Here is a 17,990-nt window from a genome sequence, read left to right on the forward strand (position 1 = left end):
TCATTTCAAAACTAACACATTTTATTTTGATTTCTAAACACAAATGATTCGGAACAGCTAGACAAACTGACTGCCTCAGTCTTAACAGCTTCAAGTGAAAGCTCCTCATCTCACACACACAAACAAAACACAGAAATAGGAACAGGGAATGTAGCAGGTGCATTAAGGCACTTTCTGATGAGCAGAGTAAACACTTTGGAACAGAACAGGACTCGAGTCAGAACCGACCCAGGTCCAGCTGCATGCAGCAGACCGACCCTCAGTTTCCATGGTGACTGGGGCTCTGGCGGGCACGTCGGCGGAGGAAGGCCTGGCTGCTCCAGTCACTGGGCGGCAGCATGTGTGTTCCATTATGCACACACAGGACCATCATCTCATCGGCGTACTGCAGGTTCTGGAGGAGCTACACATGCACACACACACACACACACACACACACACACACTCACTTAATTTAAATGCCTCATGCACACACTGCATGTTTGCCATCGCTGAGATGATCAGATCACAGATGTCTGTTTGTGTGTGTGTGTGTTACTAAGATCATCAGACCAGACTAGCATAGAGCACAGAGCCCACAGAGTGTGTGTGTGTGTGTGTTCATCAATGAGGTGTCTGAGGGTGTTTACAAGTGTGTGTGTGTGTATGTAGGTGAGTGCATGTGTATCTGAGAGTTTGCGTGTATTCATCTGTGAGTGAATGTGCACACATGTGAGTGTGTGTGTGTGTGTGCCTGAGTGTGTACATTTTAATGTGTGTGTATGTGTGCATGTCGGTGTATGTTTGTGTGTGTGTGTCTGTCTGAGTGTGTACATGCGAATGTGTGTATGTGTGCATGTATGGGCGTCTGAGTGTGTACATTTGAATTTGTGTGTATGTGTTTGTGCATATGTATGAATATCGGTGTGTGTGTGTGTGTGTGTGTGTGTGTGTGTGTGTGTGTGTGTGTGTGTGTGTGTATATATATATGTATATATGGTTGTGTGTGTTTGTGTATGGGTGTCTAAATGTGTCTTCACTAAGTGTGTTTTCATTAAGTGTGTGTGCACGTGTGTCTGTACCTTTGGTGTAATGAAGAAGTACTGTGAGGTGGTCCCCTTGCATGCCGTCCTGACCACAATGTCAAACACTCTCCTCTCGTTCACCGGGTCCATGCCCTGCCGCACCCACAAAACACACACACATGACCATTCCAGTAGAGATGTGGGTGTGTGTGTGTGCATGAGGATGAGAGGGTGAGGGTGTGAGTGAGGATGAGAGTGTGAGTGTGTGTGTGCATGAGGATGAGAGGGTGAGGGTGTGAGTGAGGATGAGTGTGAGCGCATGAGTGTGTGTGTGTGTACCTGGTTGATCTCGTCCACCACCCTGAAGGGACACAGGTTGAGTTCCTGCAGGGCCATCAGGTAGAGCATGGTGGACACACTCCTCTCACCCCCGCTCTGGTGATGGGGCGTCAGCTCATGCAACTGGGTGCTGTTGCGGAATTTCACCCGGATACGGATCCCATACTTGTCATACTCCTCCTGCCAACACACACACACAGATCCTGGTAAGTCACTTCCCATGGTAGAGTCAAAACACACACACACACACCTTTTAAGAGAGGATGAGGACGATAGAATCAGGATGAGAGAGTGAGGGAGACCGTGACAGAGAGTGAGGATGAGAGGGTGAAGGTGTGAGAGAGAGTGAGGATGAGAGGGTGAAGGTGTGAGAGAGTGAGGATGAGAGGGTGAAAGTGAATGCTGACCTCATTCTCAGAGTGCAGGTCCACTTCTCCAGCACACTGCATGGACCTGAAGAACTCGCTGAACTTCTCATTAATGCGCTCCACCAGTTGCCTGAGGGGGTTCAACCACCTCTCCTTCACCTGGGGAGGGAGGGAGAGAGAGAGAGAGAGAGAGAGAGAGAGAGAGAGAGAGAGAGAGAGAGAGAGAGAGAGCCCATTAAGTGTTGGTCATCACTGCAGCATTTAGGGGTGAGCGTTGAGTCTTTACTGCAGTGTTCTACAGGTCAGTGCTCCTTTAGGCTTTACACTTGACTACACTGATACTAGAACACAACCAAACTCTTCAATACACACCCTCAGAGATGTTCTGCCTGTAGGTGTCCAGCCAAACTCTTCAAAACACACACACACACACACACACACCTCAGAGATGTTCTGCCTGTAGGTGTCCAGAGCGTTCTTCTTCTCCTCCAGTTCCTTCTCCAGATTTTTTATCTCCTGCTCCCTCCGATTGTATTCCTCCACAACCTGTGCGCGTGCACACACACACACACACACACACACACACACACACAGACCAAAAACATACACATATTAAAGCATCACATCACACATGCAACCACTAAAGAACATCACACACACATGCAACCACATCATCAGTAGCACACATACACACATCAACATTCTCTTGATTCCCAACATTCCCTTGACTCCTTTGATTCCCTCACGGGATCAAAAGTATATATACTATACTTATACATGCGCGCGCAGACACACAAACACACACACACAACCATCATCAGTACACACACAGACCTACCGTTTCACTGATGCCGGTGAAGAGCTCAGCACGGGTTCTTTCCTCATTTAACATCGCCTCAATGTCCTCCAGGGTGTTCGGCAGCATACTGAACACCTGAGGTACGAAGACACACACACACACACACACACACACACACACACACACCTAATGAAAACTGTACAGCACCATTAACCTGAATGAATCAAGAGTAGTCTTGAAAGAAAGTCTAGGGGTGCGTTTTTAAAGAAGCTGTGTGTGTATGTGTGTGTGAGAATGCATGTTTGCATGCTATGTATGGTAAAGGAGCCTCTGCTTTTACTGTAAGATTTTAACCAAGATAATCATTCTAGCACAAAAATGAAACGGCTACTGATATAGGCCTCATGCGAAAATTGTGTGTGTGTGCATGTGTGGGCATGTGACTGTATGTGTGTGTGTGTGTGTGTGTGTGTGTGTGTGTGTGTGTGTGTGTGTGTGTGCGGGCATGTGTCTGTGTGTGCGTGCGGGCATGTGTCTGTGTGTGTGTGTGTGTGTGTGTGTGTGTGTGTGTGTGTGTGTGTGTGTGTGTGTGTGTGTGTGTGTGTGCGGGCATATGTCTCTGTGTGTGTGTGTGTGTGCGGGCATGTGTCTGTGTGTGTGTGTGTGTGTGTTTGTAAGATCTTACGTCGTGTAGCTCTGGGGGTACAGCCACCTCTCCCGGCCTCATGTTGCATTTCTCACTGGCGCGCTGCATCAGGCTCTTACATGTGCTCAACAGAGACGCCTTCCGACGGTCCAGATCAGCACATCTTTGCTAAACACACACAGATCACACATTACACACATACACCCCAACAATGACACACACACACAGATCAGAATTCACACACATACACTCTAACAATGACACACACACACAGATCAGAATTCACACACATACACTCTAACAATGACACACACACACACACACACACAGATCAGAATTCACACACAAACACTCCAACAATGACACACAATTACCCAAGATCAAAGATCACTCAGATCCTGTGTGTGTGAGTACGAGTGTGACCGTGAGATACCTCCAACGCTCAGAGCTCAGAGCCTGTGTGTGTGTAGTATGAGTGAGAACATAAGTGTGACCGTGAGATACCTCCAACGCTCAGAGCTCAGATCCTGTGTGTGTGTATGAGTGAGAACATAAGTGTGACCGTGAGCTACCTCCAACGCTCAGAGCTCAGAGCCTGTGTGTGTGTGTGAGTGAGAACATAAGTGTGACCGTGAGCTACCTCCAACGCTCAGAGCTCAGAGAAAGAGTGAAAGTGAGTGTGAGTGAGCGAGCTACCTCCAACGCTCGGAGCTCTGTTGATCCCTCTCTGCAGTCCGTCTCCAGTTGGTTTTTCTCTGCAGTCAGAGCCACCGTCTCCAGAGACAAACACACCTTCTCTCTGCTCAGGGTTGCACGCCGCTACAACACATACGCACGCACACACACACACACACACTTCTGGTTATGAAAGAGAACACAGCAACACAAGAAAACACACACAACCCATATCACACACAACTAACACCCTCAACTTTGTATCAGTCAGTTTTTGTACACACACCACTTCATGTGCTGAACTTGGCGGCGATGGCACACACACACACGGACACCACTTGGCTCACCTTCATGTATTGAACAAACTCGGCGGCGATGGCGACCTTCTGGGTGTGGACGGCACAGACCTTCAGCTGGCTGTCCTGCTCCACCCTCTGCAGGTCCACTGCACTCTGCTCCATCTGCTTTAGGCTGGGGGCCAGAGAGTTAGAGTGTGTGTGTGTTTATTATGTGTGTGTGCTCGTATGTATGTGTCTACTTTGCTTCATCTGCCTCAGGCTGGGGGCGGTCGGGAAATGGTCTGTGTGTGTGTGTGTCCTGCTTGGCACTGATCTTCTGTTTGAGCTGCCTCATCTTCACCTGTCCTGTGTGTGTGAGTGTGTGTGTGTGTGTGTGTGTGTGTGTGTGTGTACCTGTCCTGCTTGGTGCTGATCTTCTGTTTGAGCTGCCTCATCTTCACCTGTCCTGTGTGTGTGTGTGTGTGTGTGTGTGTGTGTGTGTGTGTGTGTGTGTGTGTGTGTACCTGTCCTGCTTGGTGCTGATCTTCTGTTCGAGCTGCCTCCTCTTGCCCTTGAGGTCAGATAGCTCTTTCTTCTGAGCTCTGAGCTCGTTGTCCCGCTGATCCAGCCGCACCTGACGCTCCTGCAGAGCGGCCATCTGAGCGTCGATGTCCTTCACGCGCGCCTCCACAACCTGCAGAGGTCAAAGGTCAGATCACTACTGCAGATTCAGAGAGTCTGTCACCTGACAAGGGAAGTGGGAGCTCCTCCAGTTGGCGTCCTGTCAGAGTGTGTGTGTGTGTCAGTTGACCCTACCATGGGAAGTGACTGACCAGGAGCTGTTACTCCAGCTGGTGTCCTGGGAGTTGTGTATGTGTGTGTACATGTTTATGTCTGTATATATATGCAGGTGTGTCTGTGTATATATGCAGGTGTGTGTGTGTGTGTGTGTGTGTGTGTGTGTGTGTGTGTGTGTGTGTACATGTTTATGTCTGTGTATATATGCGTGCGTGTGTGTGTGTGTGTGTGTGTATGTGTCTGACCCTGAGCTGCTCCTCCAGCTGGCGTTTCTCCTCGGCGTCGATGGTGACTGTAAGGAACTGCGGCGGTCTGAGGGCGGAGTTGCTGGAGATGGTCTTACTGGAGTACGACGACTTCTTCACCGTGTACTTCTCATCTGCAGTGTAGATCATCCTCAGCTGGGACTCCCTGATCACCTGATGGGTACACACATGCACACGCACACACATTAGTCACTCCTCCCCTCTCTAACTCTCTCTCTCACACACACACATACCTGATGGGTACAGACATGCACATGCACACACACACACACACGCGCACACACACACACAAACACACACACAGTAACTTCTCCCCTCTCTCTTTCTTTCTTAAACACATCAGTAAATCCTCCCCCTCTTGCTGTCACAAACACACACACACACACATACACACAGCACCATTAGGTACTACCGTTTCAATCATGTTCTTGGTCTGCTCTGTTCCGACAGGAACTTCGTTGACGCGATACTGGTAGCACAGGTAGCTCATGATCTCATCTGGTGCATCAAACAGCTCCCGCAGGTAGGAGAAGAAGCCAAAGCGCCTGCAAACACAAACAGGCTTAATAATAATAATAATAATAATAATAATAATATTAAAAATAAAATATATATATATATATCCTGTGTTGTGTTGAACTGTGCGGTTCAGTCCTGCACACGCCTGAACTCGAACCCTCAAACAGCAGCACCTCGGATTGGGAGTCGAACATGCTGACAATCGAGCTAAAAGCCCAGGCTACTAGCTTTCATGCCAGCACTGCTCTTGAAGCGTCGGCGAGTGAGGTTTAGAACCATGCACATATGCAGACACACACACACACACACACAAACTCACTTGAGGGAGTCCAGAGGTCTGCTGGCGGGTTTGGATGCATGAGAGTCCGGAGGTGCGATGACTGCATTTACACGCAGGTTCTGAGAATCACGCACCTGAGAACACGCACACATAGTAAGGTTCAAAATAGCAGACTGTGTGTATGGATTTGTGTATGTGTGTGTGTGTGTGTGTGTGGGAATGACCGCTTATTCTAACCTCCACCATGAATCTCTCCATGTCCTCCTGCTTCTGGAAGACGAAGGCTCGCAGGTCATTCACCGGAATGTGGCTCTCAATGTACTTAGAATGACGAGCATCACGGACTCGGATCTGCACACACACAAACACTCTCCTTCAGAGGTCCACCAACAGGGCAACAAATGCTTACCAACTGAAGATTACACATAGACCTCCAGCATCAATGATTTACACTCACTCACTCACACACACACACTCTCACAGACACACACTCACTCACTCTCAGCTCACCTCCAGCATCATGGACTTAAACTCACTCGCTCACGCTCACGCTCACGCTCACACTCACACTCACACTCACACTCACACTCACACTCACACTCACACTCACACTCACACTCACACTCACACTCACACTCACACTCACACTCACACTCACACTCACACACACACTCACACACACACACACACACACACACACACACACACACACACACACACACACACACAGCTCACCTCCAGCATCATAGGCTCGTACGCATTCCCTTTGAAGAGCTGTTTGTTCTGCCTCAGCCACAGCAAAGCCTTATGGGTATCTGTGAAGCGGCTGCGAAGTTTCTCCTCCTTGCGATTCAGCATGTCCTCAAGACTGCGCATACGGTTCTGCAGTACTGCACACAGCGGACCATACCCGCATTACACTGCAGCTCAGGCTCCTGACTTGCAGTCTCAAACTCACACTCACACACACCACCGACACACATATTCTATTCTGACCCTAGCAGCTTTAAGTGTGTAACTGTTGGCAGTGTGTTATTATAACATGCTTCAGGCTGATACTTCTGTTTGTTTGTGTGTGTGTGTGTGTGTGTATGTATAAGTGTGTGTGTGTTTTTCATGTGTGTGTGCTCTTTGCGTGTGTGTAAGTGTGTTTGCGTGTGTGTAAGTGTCTCACGTCTGAGTTCAGCCATGTCTCGGTCCCTCTGCCTGCGCAGATCTGCTCGTTCCGACTCGACTTTGCCACGCTCCTCCTGATTGGACCTCAGCTGGCCATGCAGCTCGTCCAGGCGCGGCCCCAGGTCGTCATGGTCACCGCAGCGCTCCAGCTGGGCCTGCAGGTCGGCGATGAGGTGGCGCGTGTTCGCCATGCGCTTCTGACGATCAGCCTCCTCCGCCTGCTTCAGGCTCAGGGACTGATTAATGTCCTCGATCTGCACACATACACACACACATATGTGAATACAAAGGCATGCAAAAACACATACACAAAGGTGCACATTCGAGCGACACACACACACACACACACACACACACACACACACACACACACACACACACACACACACACACACACACACACACACACACACACACACACACACACACACACACACACACACACACACACACACACACACACACACACACAATGTCCTTGATCTGCACAAACACACATGCACAGGAGTGAATACAAGCATGCACACACACAGGTGTGACTACAAAGGCATGTAAGCACACAAAGGTGCACATACACACGACCTCAAACACATGCACGATGACACACACAGAGCTGCTGCAGACTAAAAATAAAGATTTGCAGTTTCTAAAGACACAGTTAATTAGTTCAGTTAGTCTCTCTCTCAAATACACACACACACACACACAAATCTGACCTGTTTGTTCTTATTATCCAGCTGGTCCTGCTTCTGTTTGCATTTCTGAGTTGCCTCTCGGATGTTTGCAGTCTGCAGGACACACACACACAACCATGAGCTCCTCATGAGAGCACACACACACACACACAACCATGAGCTCCTCATGAGAGCACACACACACACACACAACCATGAGCTCCTCATGAGAGCACACACACACACACACAACCATTAGCTCCTCATGAGAGGACACGGACACACTCACGCATCACCTCGTGACAGCACAAATACAAGCGTTCCAGCTCTTTTCCACTGAATCCAACTCGTCATGCGTCGTGTTTTTTTCCTCCCAACATGTCACATACGAAGCTGCTGGAAAACAGTGTGTATGTGTGTACCATCTCTTTGATCTGGTCGTGGGTAGGCTGCAGGCGGTTGTCGATGCTCTGGATCTTTCTGAGCATAGGTGCTCGCTGCTCCTTCAGCTCCTTTAGGCTCTTGCGCACCTCCTCCCGCTCTTTCTTCACCTGCTCCAGCTCCTTACGAGCCTCCTCGTACTCCTAGACACACACACACAGACACACACACGTGACACTGCTGCTATAGCTCATTGAGCGCCTCCTCATACTCCTACACACACACACACACACACACGTTACACTGCTGCTCCAGCTCCTTACGAGCCTCCTCGTACTCCTACACACACACACAGACACACACACACACACGTTACACTGCTGCTATAGCTCATTGAGCGCCTCCTCGTACTCCTACACACACACGCACAAACACACATTCACACACACGCACAAACACACACTCACGTTACACTGCTTCTATTGCCACACACACACACACGTTACACTGCTACTATAGGTCCTTACGAGTGTCCTCATACTCCTACACACACACACACACACACGTACGTACCACCCAGGGCTTCTTCTTTTCCAGCAGCTGGATGAGCTCCAGGTGTCTCTTCTTCTTCTGGTAGCGCTCCACGTCATGCTTGTTCCGCTCATTCCTCTGCATGGCCTTCTTCAGGAAGCTCGCCTTCTCCTTACACACATTCTACACACACACACACACACACACACACACACACACACACACAATCATTTAAAGGATAGGCACAGATATTAGCAAGATACCAGATACGAGCGAATAGACTGAGATTTAGGTCTTTAAAGTATTTGATTGCAGGATGTGTAAACGTTTGTGTGTGTGTGTGTGTGTGTGTGTGTGTGTGTGTGTGTGTGTATACCTCCAGATCCCTCTCCTTGTTGCGGAAGCTCTTCAGCTCACAGTGGAAGTTGTACATCTCTGGAGGACCCACTGACTTCTCTGTCGCCTCCAGCAGCTCCGGCTTACTCATTTTAGCAAACTCACCCACCTTTTCCTGCTCACACACACACACACAAACCAGTATTATCACCTACACCACCTTGATACATTGCATATGTGCTTTGTTCTTAAAACTTTATCATGACAAATTGCAAACAAAACAATGAATGAAGAGGAGTGAGTGAGTGTCAGAGGCCACAAAGGCCATAAATCTCAGCTACAGTCCCTCACACTACCAAAACACTCACAGACATATACTGTAGTGTGTCAGAGTATGTCTGATAGTATGTGAGGGAGAGTTTGACAGTGTGTTTGATATTGTGTCTAGAGATAATTGATAGTGTGTGTGAGAGTTTTGATAGTATGAGAGACTGTAGCTAATATTTCTAACTTATATGGCTCCTCATATGTGTGTGTATGTATGTATGTATGTATGTATGTGGGTAATTCTATGAAACGAGTGCCATTTGTGTCCAGAACATTTGCTGAGATGCAGAAGGCACAAACTAGAGCCAAAGTGTGTTTCTAAACCTCAAGCTAATAATTCAAGGGTTCTTGTTAACATGATCAAGACATTTGCTATTTTTAACCATTGTTCACATGTGCATGGCCAATCCCATGTGTCTGGATTGATCAACATGACATTTACATCTAAAATATCACTATTGTAAATGTTATATTCTTATCAAACTTTTGCTATTATCAGAATTAAATAAACTTCCCTGATGACATTAGACATAATTTTATTTTGAATAAATGTTTTTGGGTAAATATTGAATGATTTTCAGGCCTACCCTGATTTGACTTACCACCCCATCACATTAACTTGTTTTGTCTGTGAATAGCATATTGTTACTTGAAACGAAATACAAAGACATTTTTTATAATGTCTGCCTATAGAGCACCCAAGAAACTAAGCAAAAAAAAATCTGCCATTCTTTTATATTGTTTATTTATTTATTTTTTTTCATTACTATGAGGGGGTCTGTCAAGCTTAATCACACCATCATTGCTAAGCAAATGAGATTTCTAATTGAATATATGTTAAGTCAATAACTTGACTGAATAGAGCCATTTTATCATGAAATTTACCACTCCATCACATTTATATATATATAGTATATATACTCTTTTGATCCCGTGAGGGAAATTTGGTCTCTGCATTTATCCCAATCTGTGAATTAGTGAAACACTCAGCACACAGTGAGCACGCAGTGAGGTGAAGCACACACTAATCCCGGCGCAGTGAGCTGCCTGCAACAACAGCGGGGAGCAGTGAGGGGTTAGGTGCCTTGCTCAAGGGCACTTCAGCCGTGCCTACTGGTCTGGGTTCGAACCGGCAACCCTCCGGTTACAAGTCCGAAGCGCTAACCAGTAGGCCACGGCTGAAATTATATTTCAATCCATTATATTTCAATGTGAAAAAAATATAATGCCTGGGATAGGCAAATATGTTTTTTTGGAGAGTGGTCATGTCTTTAATGCTGTGGATAAATTGAAAAGAAGTGTACTTTTGATGAAAATGTTGACAATTTTATAGCGGAAAAGGCAAAGGTGTGTGTGTGTCTGTGTGTCTCTCACCTGAGGCAGGAACTGGCACAGGTTGCCCACCTGAATCCGTAGAGCCCTCACCTCCTCCTCCACCTGCTTCTGGTTGGAAGGGCGACCGTTTAGCTGCCACACTGACTGGTTACTGTCCACATTTATATCTCTCTGGATGACCAGGTTACCAGCAGTCCTATACCTACACACACACATTGTTCCTGTTCACATGTATCTCTCGAGATGACCAAGTTACCAGCAGTCTCTACACACACACACACACACACACACACACACACACACACACACACACACACACACACACACACACACACACACACACACACACACACTGGAGTGGAAATTAATCTACACAGTTCTGATGTCTGACATCAAACTTACAGCTCTATCTCCACCATGCCCCTCGAGCAACCTCTCTTCACATACAGGCCAACCTGCAGGGAGAAAACACAAATGCAGAGGTTAATGTTAGAGAGGCCCCTGAACTGCAGGTTAGTTTAGAGGGGCCCTGAACCCCATGTTAATTTAGAGGGGCCCTGAACCCCATGTTAATTTAAAGGGGCCCTGAACCCCATGTTAATTTAGAGGGGCCCTGAACCCCATGTTAATTTAGAGGGGCCCTGAACCCCATGTTAATTTAGAGGGGCCCTGAACCCCATGTCAACCCCGTGTGTCTCATGTCTCATCCGTGAGTACACTTTCATGCAGCGCCTTGTGCACTGTGTGTTTCCTGGTTGCGTGCATACATTTTAACAGAATAGTGTCGTCTCATACTGAACACCAACTCGGTGTACTTAACGGAAGTGACGATCAAAACATTTAAATATAACTTCATTGGTGTCCTCTATTCTACAGCGACATGGTTGTGCTGTGTCAAAACGTATTTGACGTTGTATTTGTTTGATGTACCTTGTCTCCTCGGCCCAGGATAGCGGTTTTTCCAGCCAGACCAAGGCAGATGGCGCAAACGATGCTGGATTTGCCCGTTCCGTTAGCACCAACAATCATGTTGAGGTTGGGCCCTGGGTAAACCTCTGCCAGGTCATATGTGCTACAGGGGAGCCAATCAGATTGTCACAAACTGGCCCTAGTCCTCGTCCCATAGTTTGAGAAACACTGAGCTAGTTAACTAGGTATCCTTTCATGAAAATGGAACTCTGCCATTTAAAAAGCTTAAGGGGTCATTCCACGTCAATTCAACCAGGGCCCACGCACTTAGGTCTCAAAAAATTCTGAAAAAATTACCAGGTCTACCTATGTTACCCAGGAGGCACACTGTAAAATTACCGATACTTTTTAAGATACAGCCAGTTTTACGGGGGGATTTTGTTCGGCCTCTTTTTTTGTCAAAGTTCACAAACCCATAGCGCAAGAACTAAACCATGTAGGAGGCTCAAATTTTGCATGCTGGTACATAAATAGGAATAGTATATAGCAAAATTGTTTGATCTGATCCCTACGTGCGTGGGCCATGGTTGAATTGACATGGAATGACCTTAAGGTACTTAAAAGTTTCCATTGCTGGGCAGGCAACCACAGAAACCAGGAGGAGCAAAGGCACTGGTGTATATCCAGAGAGACTGGGATGTACCACAGACAGCAAAGCCAATCTAATGTTTTGTAATACTATAGACCAGTTATTTTTAATACAAAATTTGCATGAATATTGGTCCGTTCATGCCATCTGGGACTATCACGTCACGTCAGTGCAGTGCCTACCAGTGCCTAATATTTGGCAAGCTTCACAACCATGGCGAACATTACCTGTCACCTTCCCAGAAGACTCCAGTAACTGACAAAAGTCCGATATTGTTGCGGTAGAGAGGAACTAGCTAAGCACATTATCATAATAACGTTCACGGGGACAGAAGGACGGTACTTCCTGGTTTATGTCACATAACTTACGTGATCTATTGACATTCCAACATACCTGGAAAAGTCCTTCACAAATTACCAGTAACGTTGGGCCATTATAAACAGCAGCTAACGTTAATATGTAAAGCAGATTCGTGAACGTTGGGTTTACCATTTAGGCTAACGTTAACGTTACATTAACGTTAACACCATCAAGGGGAGGGCACATTTAGATAAAGACGTCATGATAAAGGTTACTGCCAACTCCTGTTTTGTTGCCGTATAAATTGAAAGAAACAATTAAATAACGTCAACACCACTCCAACTATTACTATGTCTTCGACTATCAACGAACAGTGTCATTGCTATCATTGCAGCTATCGCTGCTAACATTAGCAAACAATAACACAGCAGCAGTTAGGCTACTTTCGATTCAGGTGACGGGTACTTACAGAAAGTTTTGCATTTTTATTCGACGTATAGACCCTTCCACAAATCCCTCACGGACACCATCGCCATCGGCAAAGGGGTCCGCTTGGCTAGTGGAAGCTCTAGCTTGTGAATTAGAGTGACTTATTCGCTTCCTTTTGGCTTGAAGCGCCATACTGCAGCGGCGGATACGTCTTGCTTGCTCTCTGCTGCAGTCGTCGTTCCCTCACATTCAGTTCGCGCTCAACCAGAATGGATGTCAGCATTTGATTGGGCAAAGCTTGTCATGTGACTATGGGTATGTCCAGAGAATGTCTAATAAAGGTATGACTCTAGAGGGCAATGTTGAGCAGCAACCTTACACAGTCGATGGCAGCAACACATCCGAAAAGAGATCCATCTAGCGTCTATGCTGGTTGACTGACAACAACACTATGTCAAAAGTCCATTTGGTAAAAATGTCATTCTTTTTCTCAACACAGCCTACCAGAGAGTCCTTCTGCTCACAAGAGTCTATGTGTTATGCTGTTGCTCGACGTAGAGAAACACCTCCCACTTTAATTTCAGGCCCAATTCCACAGCTCTCAGCCACAGCTGAGCTCTCATAGCTTAGCTACATGACTCAGGTGTCACTTTTTAGTGCCATTGTCAGCCATCAACAAACTGATCTCAAAGACTATATGAAAAAGCTTAGAAGGGTATGATTTCACAGCTGTTGTGTTAACTGTAGCTCATCTTACTATGGACATTGCTTTTGTTTACATCATCACAACTATTCTTTGACTATTGCCCTTCTATGCTTTTATCAGCTACTCCTGTTTGTTTTTGTTCATGTAAAGCACATTGAATGACCTCTGTGTATGAAATGCGCTATATAAATAAAGTTGACTTGACAACATTTAAGCCGCATTTAAAACTACATGTTTCAAAACCTGCATTTAAAATTTTAATAATACATTTTGATCTTCATGGGGAAAACATATCATTTAATAACTAATTGATATATCTTGAAATTACAGACATAAAATGGATATATTCTTTTAAAAAAGCTTGTTAATGAAAGATGTTTCCTGCATTTGCACCGCTTGGGAAACCAGATAGCTTGATGTAGTCTTCTGTATCTGTGAAGATGTAAAGTGTTCGAGTGTCAGTAAAACATCACTTACAGGTAATATAAAACATGTTAGAGAAAGCACTGTCTACAGGGCATCCCATAGTTTGCTTCTGTGTCTCGTATCCCCCTAATCGTGCCCTTTGCAACTGTGAGTGGCCCTACTAAGTGGAGTGTTGGAGTATTGTGTGTAGATTGATGAGGGAAAAAATTAGTTGAATCCATTTTAAGTCTGAAACATAACAAAATATGGAAAACTTGAAAGGGTCTGAAAACTTTCCGGTTGCACTGTAGATGCTGATGATGTAGTATGCCAGAGCAGTACCTGGGCACGGCCCGCTCTCAAATGTGATGTCATCAATAGCAATATCGCTGCGCACAGAGGAGCCTCTCAACGCCTCAAAGACAATCTAATCAAGAGAGAAAGTGTGTGTTATAACAAATAATATTTCTCTCTCTCACACACACACACACACACACACTCATACAATCTGGCCAGGAGAGAACAGACGTGTGTTATAACAAATATCACACACACACACACACACACACACACACACACACACACACACACACACACACACACACACACACACACTCACACACACTTATTATCATATGCAAACACACTAGCACAATCTGACCTTGAGAGAACTGACATTATTCATAGCAAATAAAAACACACACTGTTTGTGCATCATAACAAATAACATCTCAAACATCTCTCTTTCTCTCTCTCTCACACTCTCTCAGACATGTGTTATAACAAATAACATCACACACACACACACTCTCTCTCACTCTCTCTCTCCCACACACACACACACACACACACACACACACACACACACATACACACACACAAAAACACACACACACTCTCTCTCACACACACACACACACACACACATACACACACACAAAAACATGCACTCTCTCTCTCTCTCTCCAGGTACAGCAGCAGCGTGTGTGTGTGCTCACTACTCAGATGGTTCACACAGTCCAAATGTATGAAGTTTCATGAACAAAATAATAACGCCAAATAAACTTGAGCTTCTGAACAATCAAATAAATGACTGTGGATATTGTTACGTAGTGCTGATGTGTGGGTAGTGTAGTCTTGTGTTTCACCTGATGTTGTTCGTCACACTGGTAGTTGAGCGTGGCCCTCAGCCATGAGATACCCTGCTCGCCGGAGCGTTTCCATAGCAACACGTCCCTGCCGTTCAGTGGCCTCCGCAGCAGCACACTGAGGTCACCGCAGCCTGAGCCAAACATGCTGTAGAAGAAGCGCAGACACTGCTGACCTCTTGACCCCCGCAGCGTCCCAGACAGCAGCCGCGCCCTCTGCTCCGTCAACATCACAGATGCCTCGATGTAAAGGTAGTGCCCTGTGGACACACAGGTGGGTGGGTGGGGGGGGGGGGGGGGGGTGTAAGTCCTGTGTGTGTTACTCCTGTGTGTGCTAAGAGAGGCAGGGACAGGTGGTGTTTGAGAGTGAGGAAGGGACAGGTGGTGTTTGAGAGAGAGGAAGGGACAGGTGGTGTTTGAGAGTGAGGGGAGGGTGGTGTTTGAGAGAGAGGAAGGGACAGGTGGTGTTTGAGAGTGAGGGGAGGGTGGTGTTTGAGAGAGAGGAAGGGACAGGTGGTGTTTGAGAGTGAGGGGAGGGTGGTGTTTGAGAGAGAGGAAGGGACAGGTGGTGTTTGAGGGCGAGGGGAGGGTGGTGTTTGAGAGAGAGGAAGGGTCAGGTGGTGTTTAAGAATAAGGGGTGGTGTTTGAGAGAGAGGAAGGGACAGGTGGTGTTTGAGAGTGAGGGGAGGGTGGTGTTTGAGAGAGAGGAAGGGACAGGTGGTGTTTGAGAGAGAGGAAGGGACAGGTGGTGTTTGAGAGTGAGGGGAGGGTGGTGTTTGAGAGAGAGGAAGGGACAGGTGGTGTTTGAGGGCGAGGGGAGGGTGGTGTTTGAGAGAGAGGAAGGGTCAGGTGGTGTTTAAGAATAAGGGGAGGGTGGTGTTTGAGAGAGAGGAAGGGACAGGTGGTGTTTGAGAGTGAGGGGAGGGTGGTGTTTGAGAGTGAGGAAGGGTCAGGTGGTGTTTGAGGGCGAGGTGTGGGTGGTGTTGGACTAAGTGGAGATAGTGACGGGCTGCGAAGGTGGGGTTTGGTCTTTGATTAGCAGGGTTGTCTCACCACTCACCTCTACCGGAGGTGTGGTCTCCTGGGGGCCCGGTGAAGGCGGTGGGGGTGGGCCCTCGTGTCCTTAGCCAATCAGCAGAGTCCTCTGGGTCCTGGGAGTAGCCACATAGCCCCGCATCAAAGTCACAGAGGAGGGGGCCAGTAGGGCCTGGAGGAAGGAATACACACACACACACACACACACACGTTCACACACACACACACACGTTCATTACTTATTTCCCCTGCTGCATTATGCGAATGGTTTTAAGTAAACAGATTTTTCAGTGAAGTGGCACATGCAGAGTAGATACACATGCACAAACACACACACACACACACACACACACACACACACACACACACACACACACACACATATCGTATTGTACCTGAGGGTGGAGCACAATTCCCCAGACTGAGACTGATGTCATCAAGGGCAACTGATGTGCAGCTCCAGAGACTCTTACAGGCACTAACAATCACCACCTGACAAAGCACGCACACGCACACGCACACTGTTTACTTTTCCCCTGTAGGCGGAGTTTTTGGTGCTGCGCTGTGGACACGGATTTAAACCGCCCCTTTCCCAAGATATGCGTCTCTCTCTCTCTCTCGACTTGGCCTTCTTGCGGACAGATATGCTGGGCGTTTGTTTGTTAATTCGTTCGGAACTGTTAAAGGTGCTTTAAGCGATGTTGGGTAATGTCACTTCCGTTGACGTTCAAACAAAACAGAGAGCTAGCTCGCTACTCCCTCCCCCTCCCTCCCATGCAATTGAAACTCTCCATTATCTCGTCGGTGATTGGCTGGAACAGTTTGTTATGTTTTTATGGTCCAGGCTGGACCAGGTTGTTTTTGTTGCCATTTTTGGAGCCTGGGCTGTCCAGAGACTGCATTCTTTACAATGTATTCAGGGCACAAGCAGTGGTGAGGTGATGTTTGCTGTATGTGACAAAAAAATGTTTTAGCTTAGAAACCATATAACATTGCTTAGAGCACCTTTAATTCACATTACGTAAATTGTTACATTTTTCCCACACTACCGAACTCTGGTGAATCTTTTATGTTATACTATCCTTGACATGGACCCGTAACACACACACTCACACTCACTGTGACTGTGGCTAATCTGCCTTGGGTCCTAAGATGCACACACACACATGCACTCACACACACACACAGACACACACACACACACACACACACACACACACACACGGGCTGCTGGGATGTGAACAGGATGAGTGTGTTCCCATTCAGAGAGAAGCTGAGAGGAGAGTTTAGCAGCACTGTAAACAAGACCAGAAATAGGATCAAAGACACAGCTGGATCCACCAAAGCAGCTAACTCAACACAGGTTGGCTCTGGCTCACACATGCACTCACAGACACATACACACACTCACGCGCGCACACAGACATACACACACACACATACACACTCAAACACTCATGCACACGCACACGCACACCCACACACACTCACGCTCGTGCGCGCACACGCACACCCACACACTCACGCGTGTGCGCACACACACACACCACACACACGCGCGGGGACACACTCACTCACTCACACTCACACACACACACACACACACACACACACACAAACACGCGCACACACACACACACACACACACACACACACACACACACACACACACACACA

General features: G+C 47.1%; 2 protein-coding genes across 2 annotated transcripts in view; both read right to left on the reverse strand.

Annotated features, from left to right (window-relative positions):
• On the reverse strand, positions 1-13,251 carry smc5 (structural maintenance of chromosomes 5). Its single transcript, XM_076303182.1, has 24 exons — positions 13,060-13,251; positions 11,663-11,804; positions 11,135-11,187; positions 10,772-10,934; positions 9,111-9,245; positions 8,777-8,917; positions 8,245-8,406; positions 7,865-7,936; positions 7,147-7,402; positions 6,708-6,862; positions 6,210-6,323; positions 6,012-6,106; positions 5,586-5,718; positions 5,153-5,326; positions 4,634-4,803; positions 4,179-4,302; positions 3,853-3,975; positions 3,196-3,324; positions 2,550-2,645; positions 2,153-2,257; positions 1,751-1,870; positions 1,344-1,523; positions 1,062-1,157; positions 1-403 (listed from the first exon to the last, which is right to left on the reverse strand). The coding sequence occupies exons 1-24, from the start codon at positions 13,209-13,211 to the stop codon at positions 260-262; spliced, it is 3,234 nt and encodes a 1,077-aa protein (XP_076159297.1). The 5' UTR covers positions 13,212-13,251; the 3' UTR covers positions 1-259.
• An 807-nt stretch (positions 13,252-14,058) lies between these two features.
• The window catches only part of LOC143141750 (MAM domain-containing protein 2-like), a 10,408-nt gene continuing 6,476 nt past the window's right edge, over positions 14,059-17,990 (reverse strand). The window contains exons 8-12 of the mRNA XM_076302463.1: positions 16,709-16,805; positions 16,339-16,485; positions 15,279-15,538; positions 14,473-14,557; positions 14,059-14,157 (exon numbers count right to left, since the gene is read on the reverse strand). Coding sequence (XP_076158578.1) covers positions 14,090-14,157; positions 14,473-14,557; positions 15,279-15,538; positions 16,339-16,485; positions 16,709-16,805 — 657 coding nt within the window. The 3' untranslated portion in view covers positions 14,059-14,089. The remainder of the gene's footprint in view (positions 14,158-14,472; positions 14,558-15,278; positions 15,539-16,338; positions 16,486-16,708; positions 16,806-17,990) is intronic.

Source organism: Alosa pseudoharengus, unplaced genomic scaffold, assembly GCF_046254945.1.
Source record: "Alosa pseudoharengus isolate Yale_2024_CS ecotype anadromous, Long Island Sound unplaced genomic scaffold, YU_APseudo_1.1 YU_APseudo_1.1_scf_24, whole genome shotgun sequence".
Taxonomy (NCBI): Eukaryota; Metazoa; Chordata; class Actinopteri; order Clupeiformes; family Clupeidae; genus Alosa; species Alosa pseudoharengus.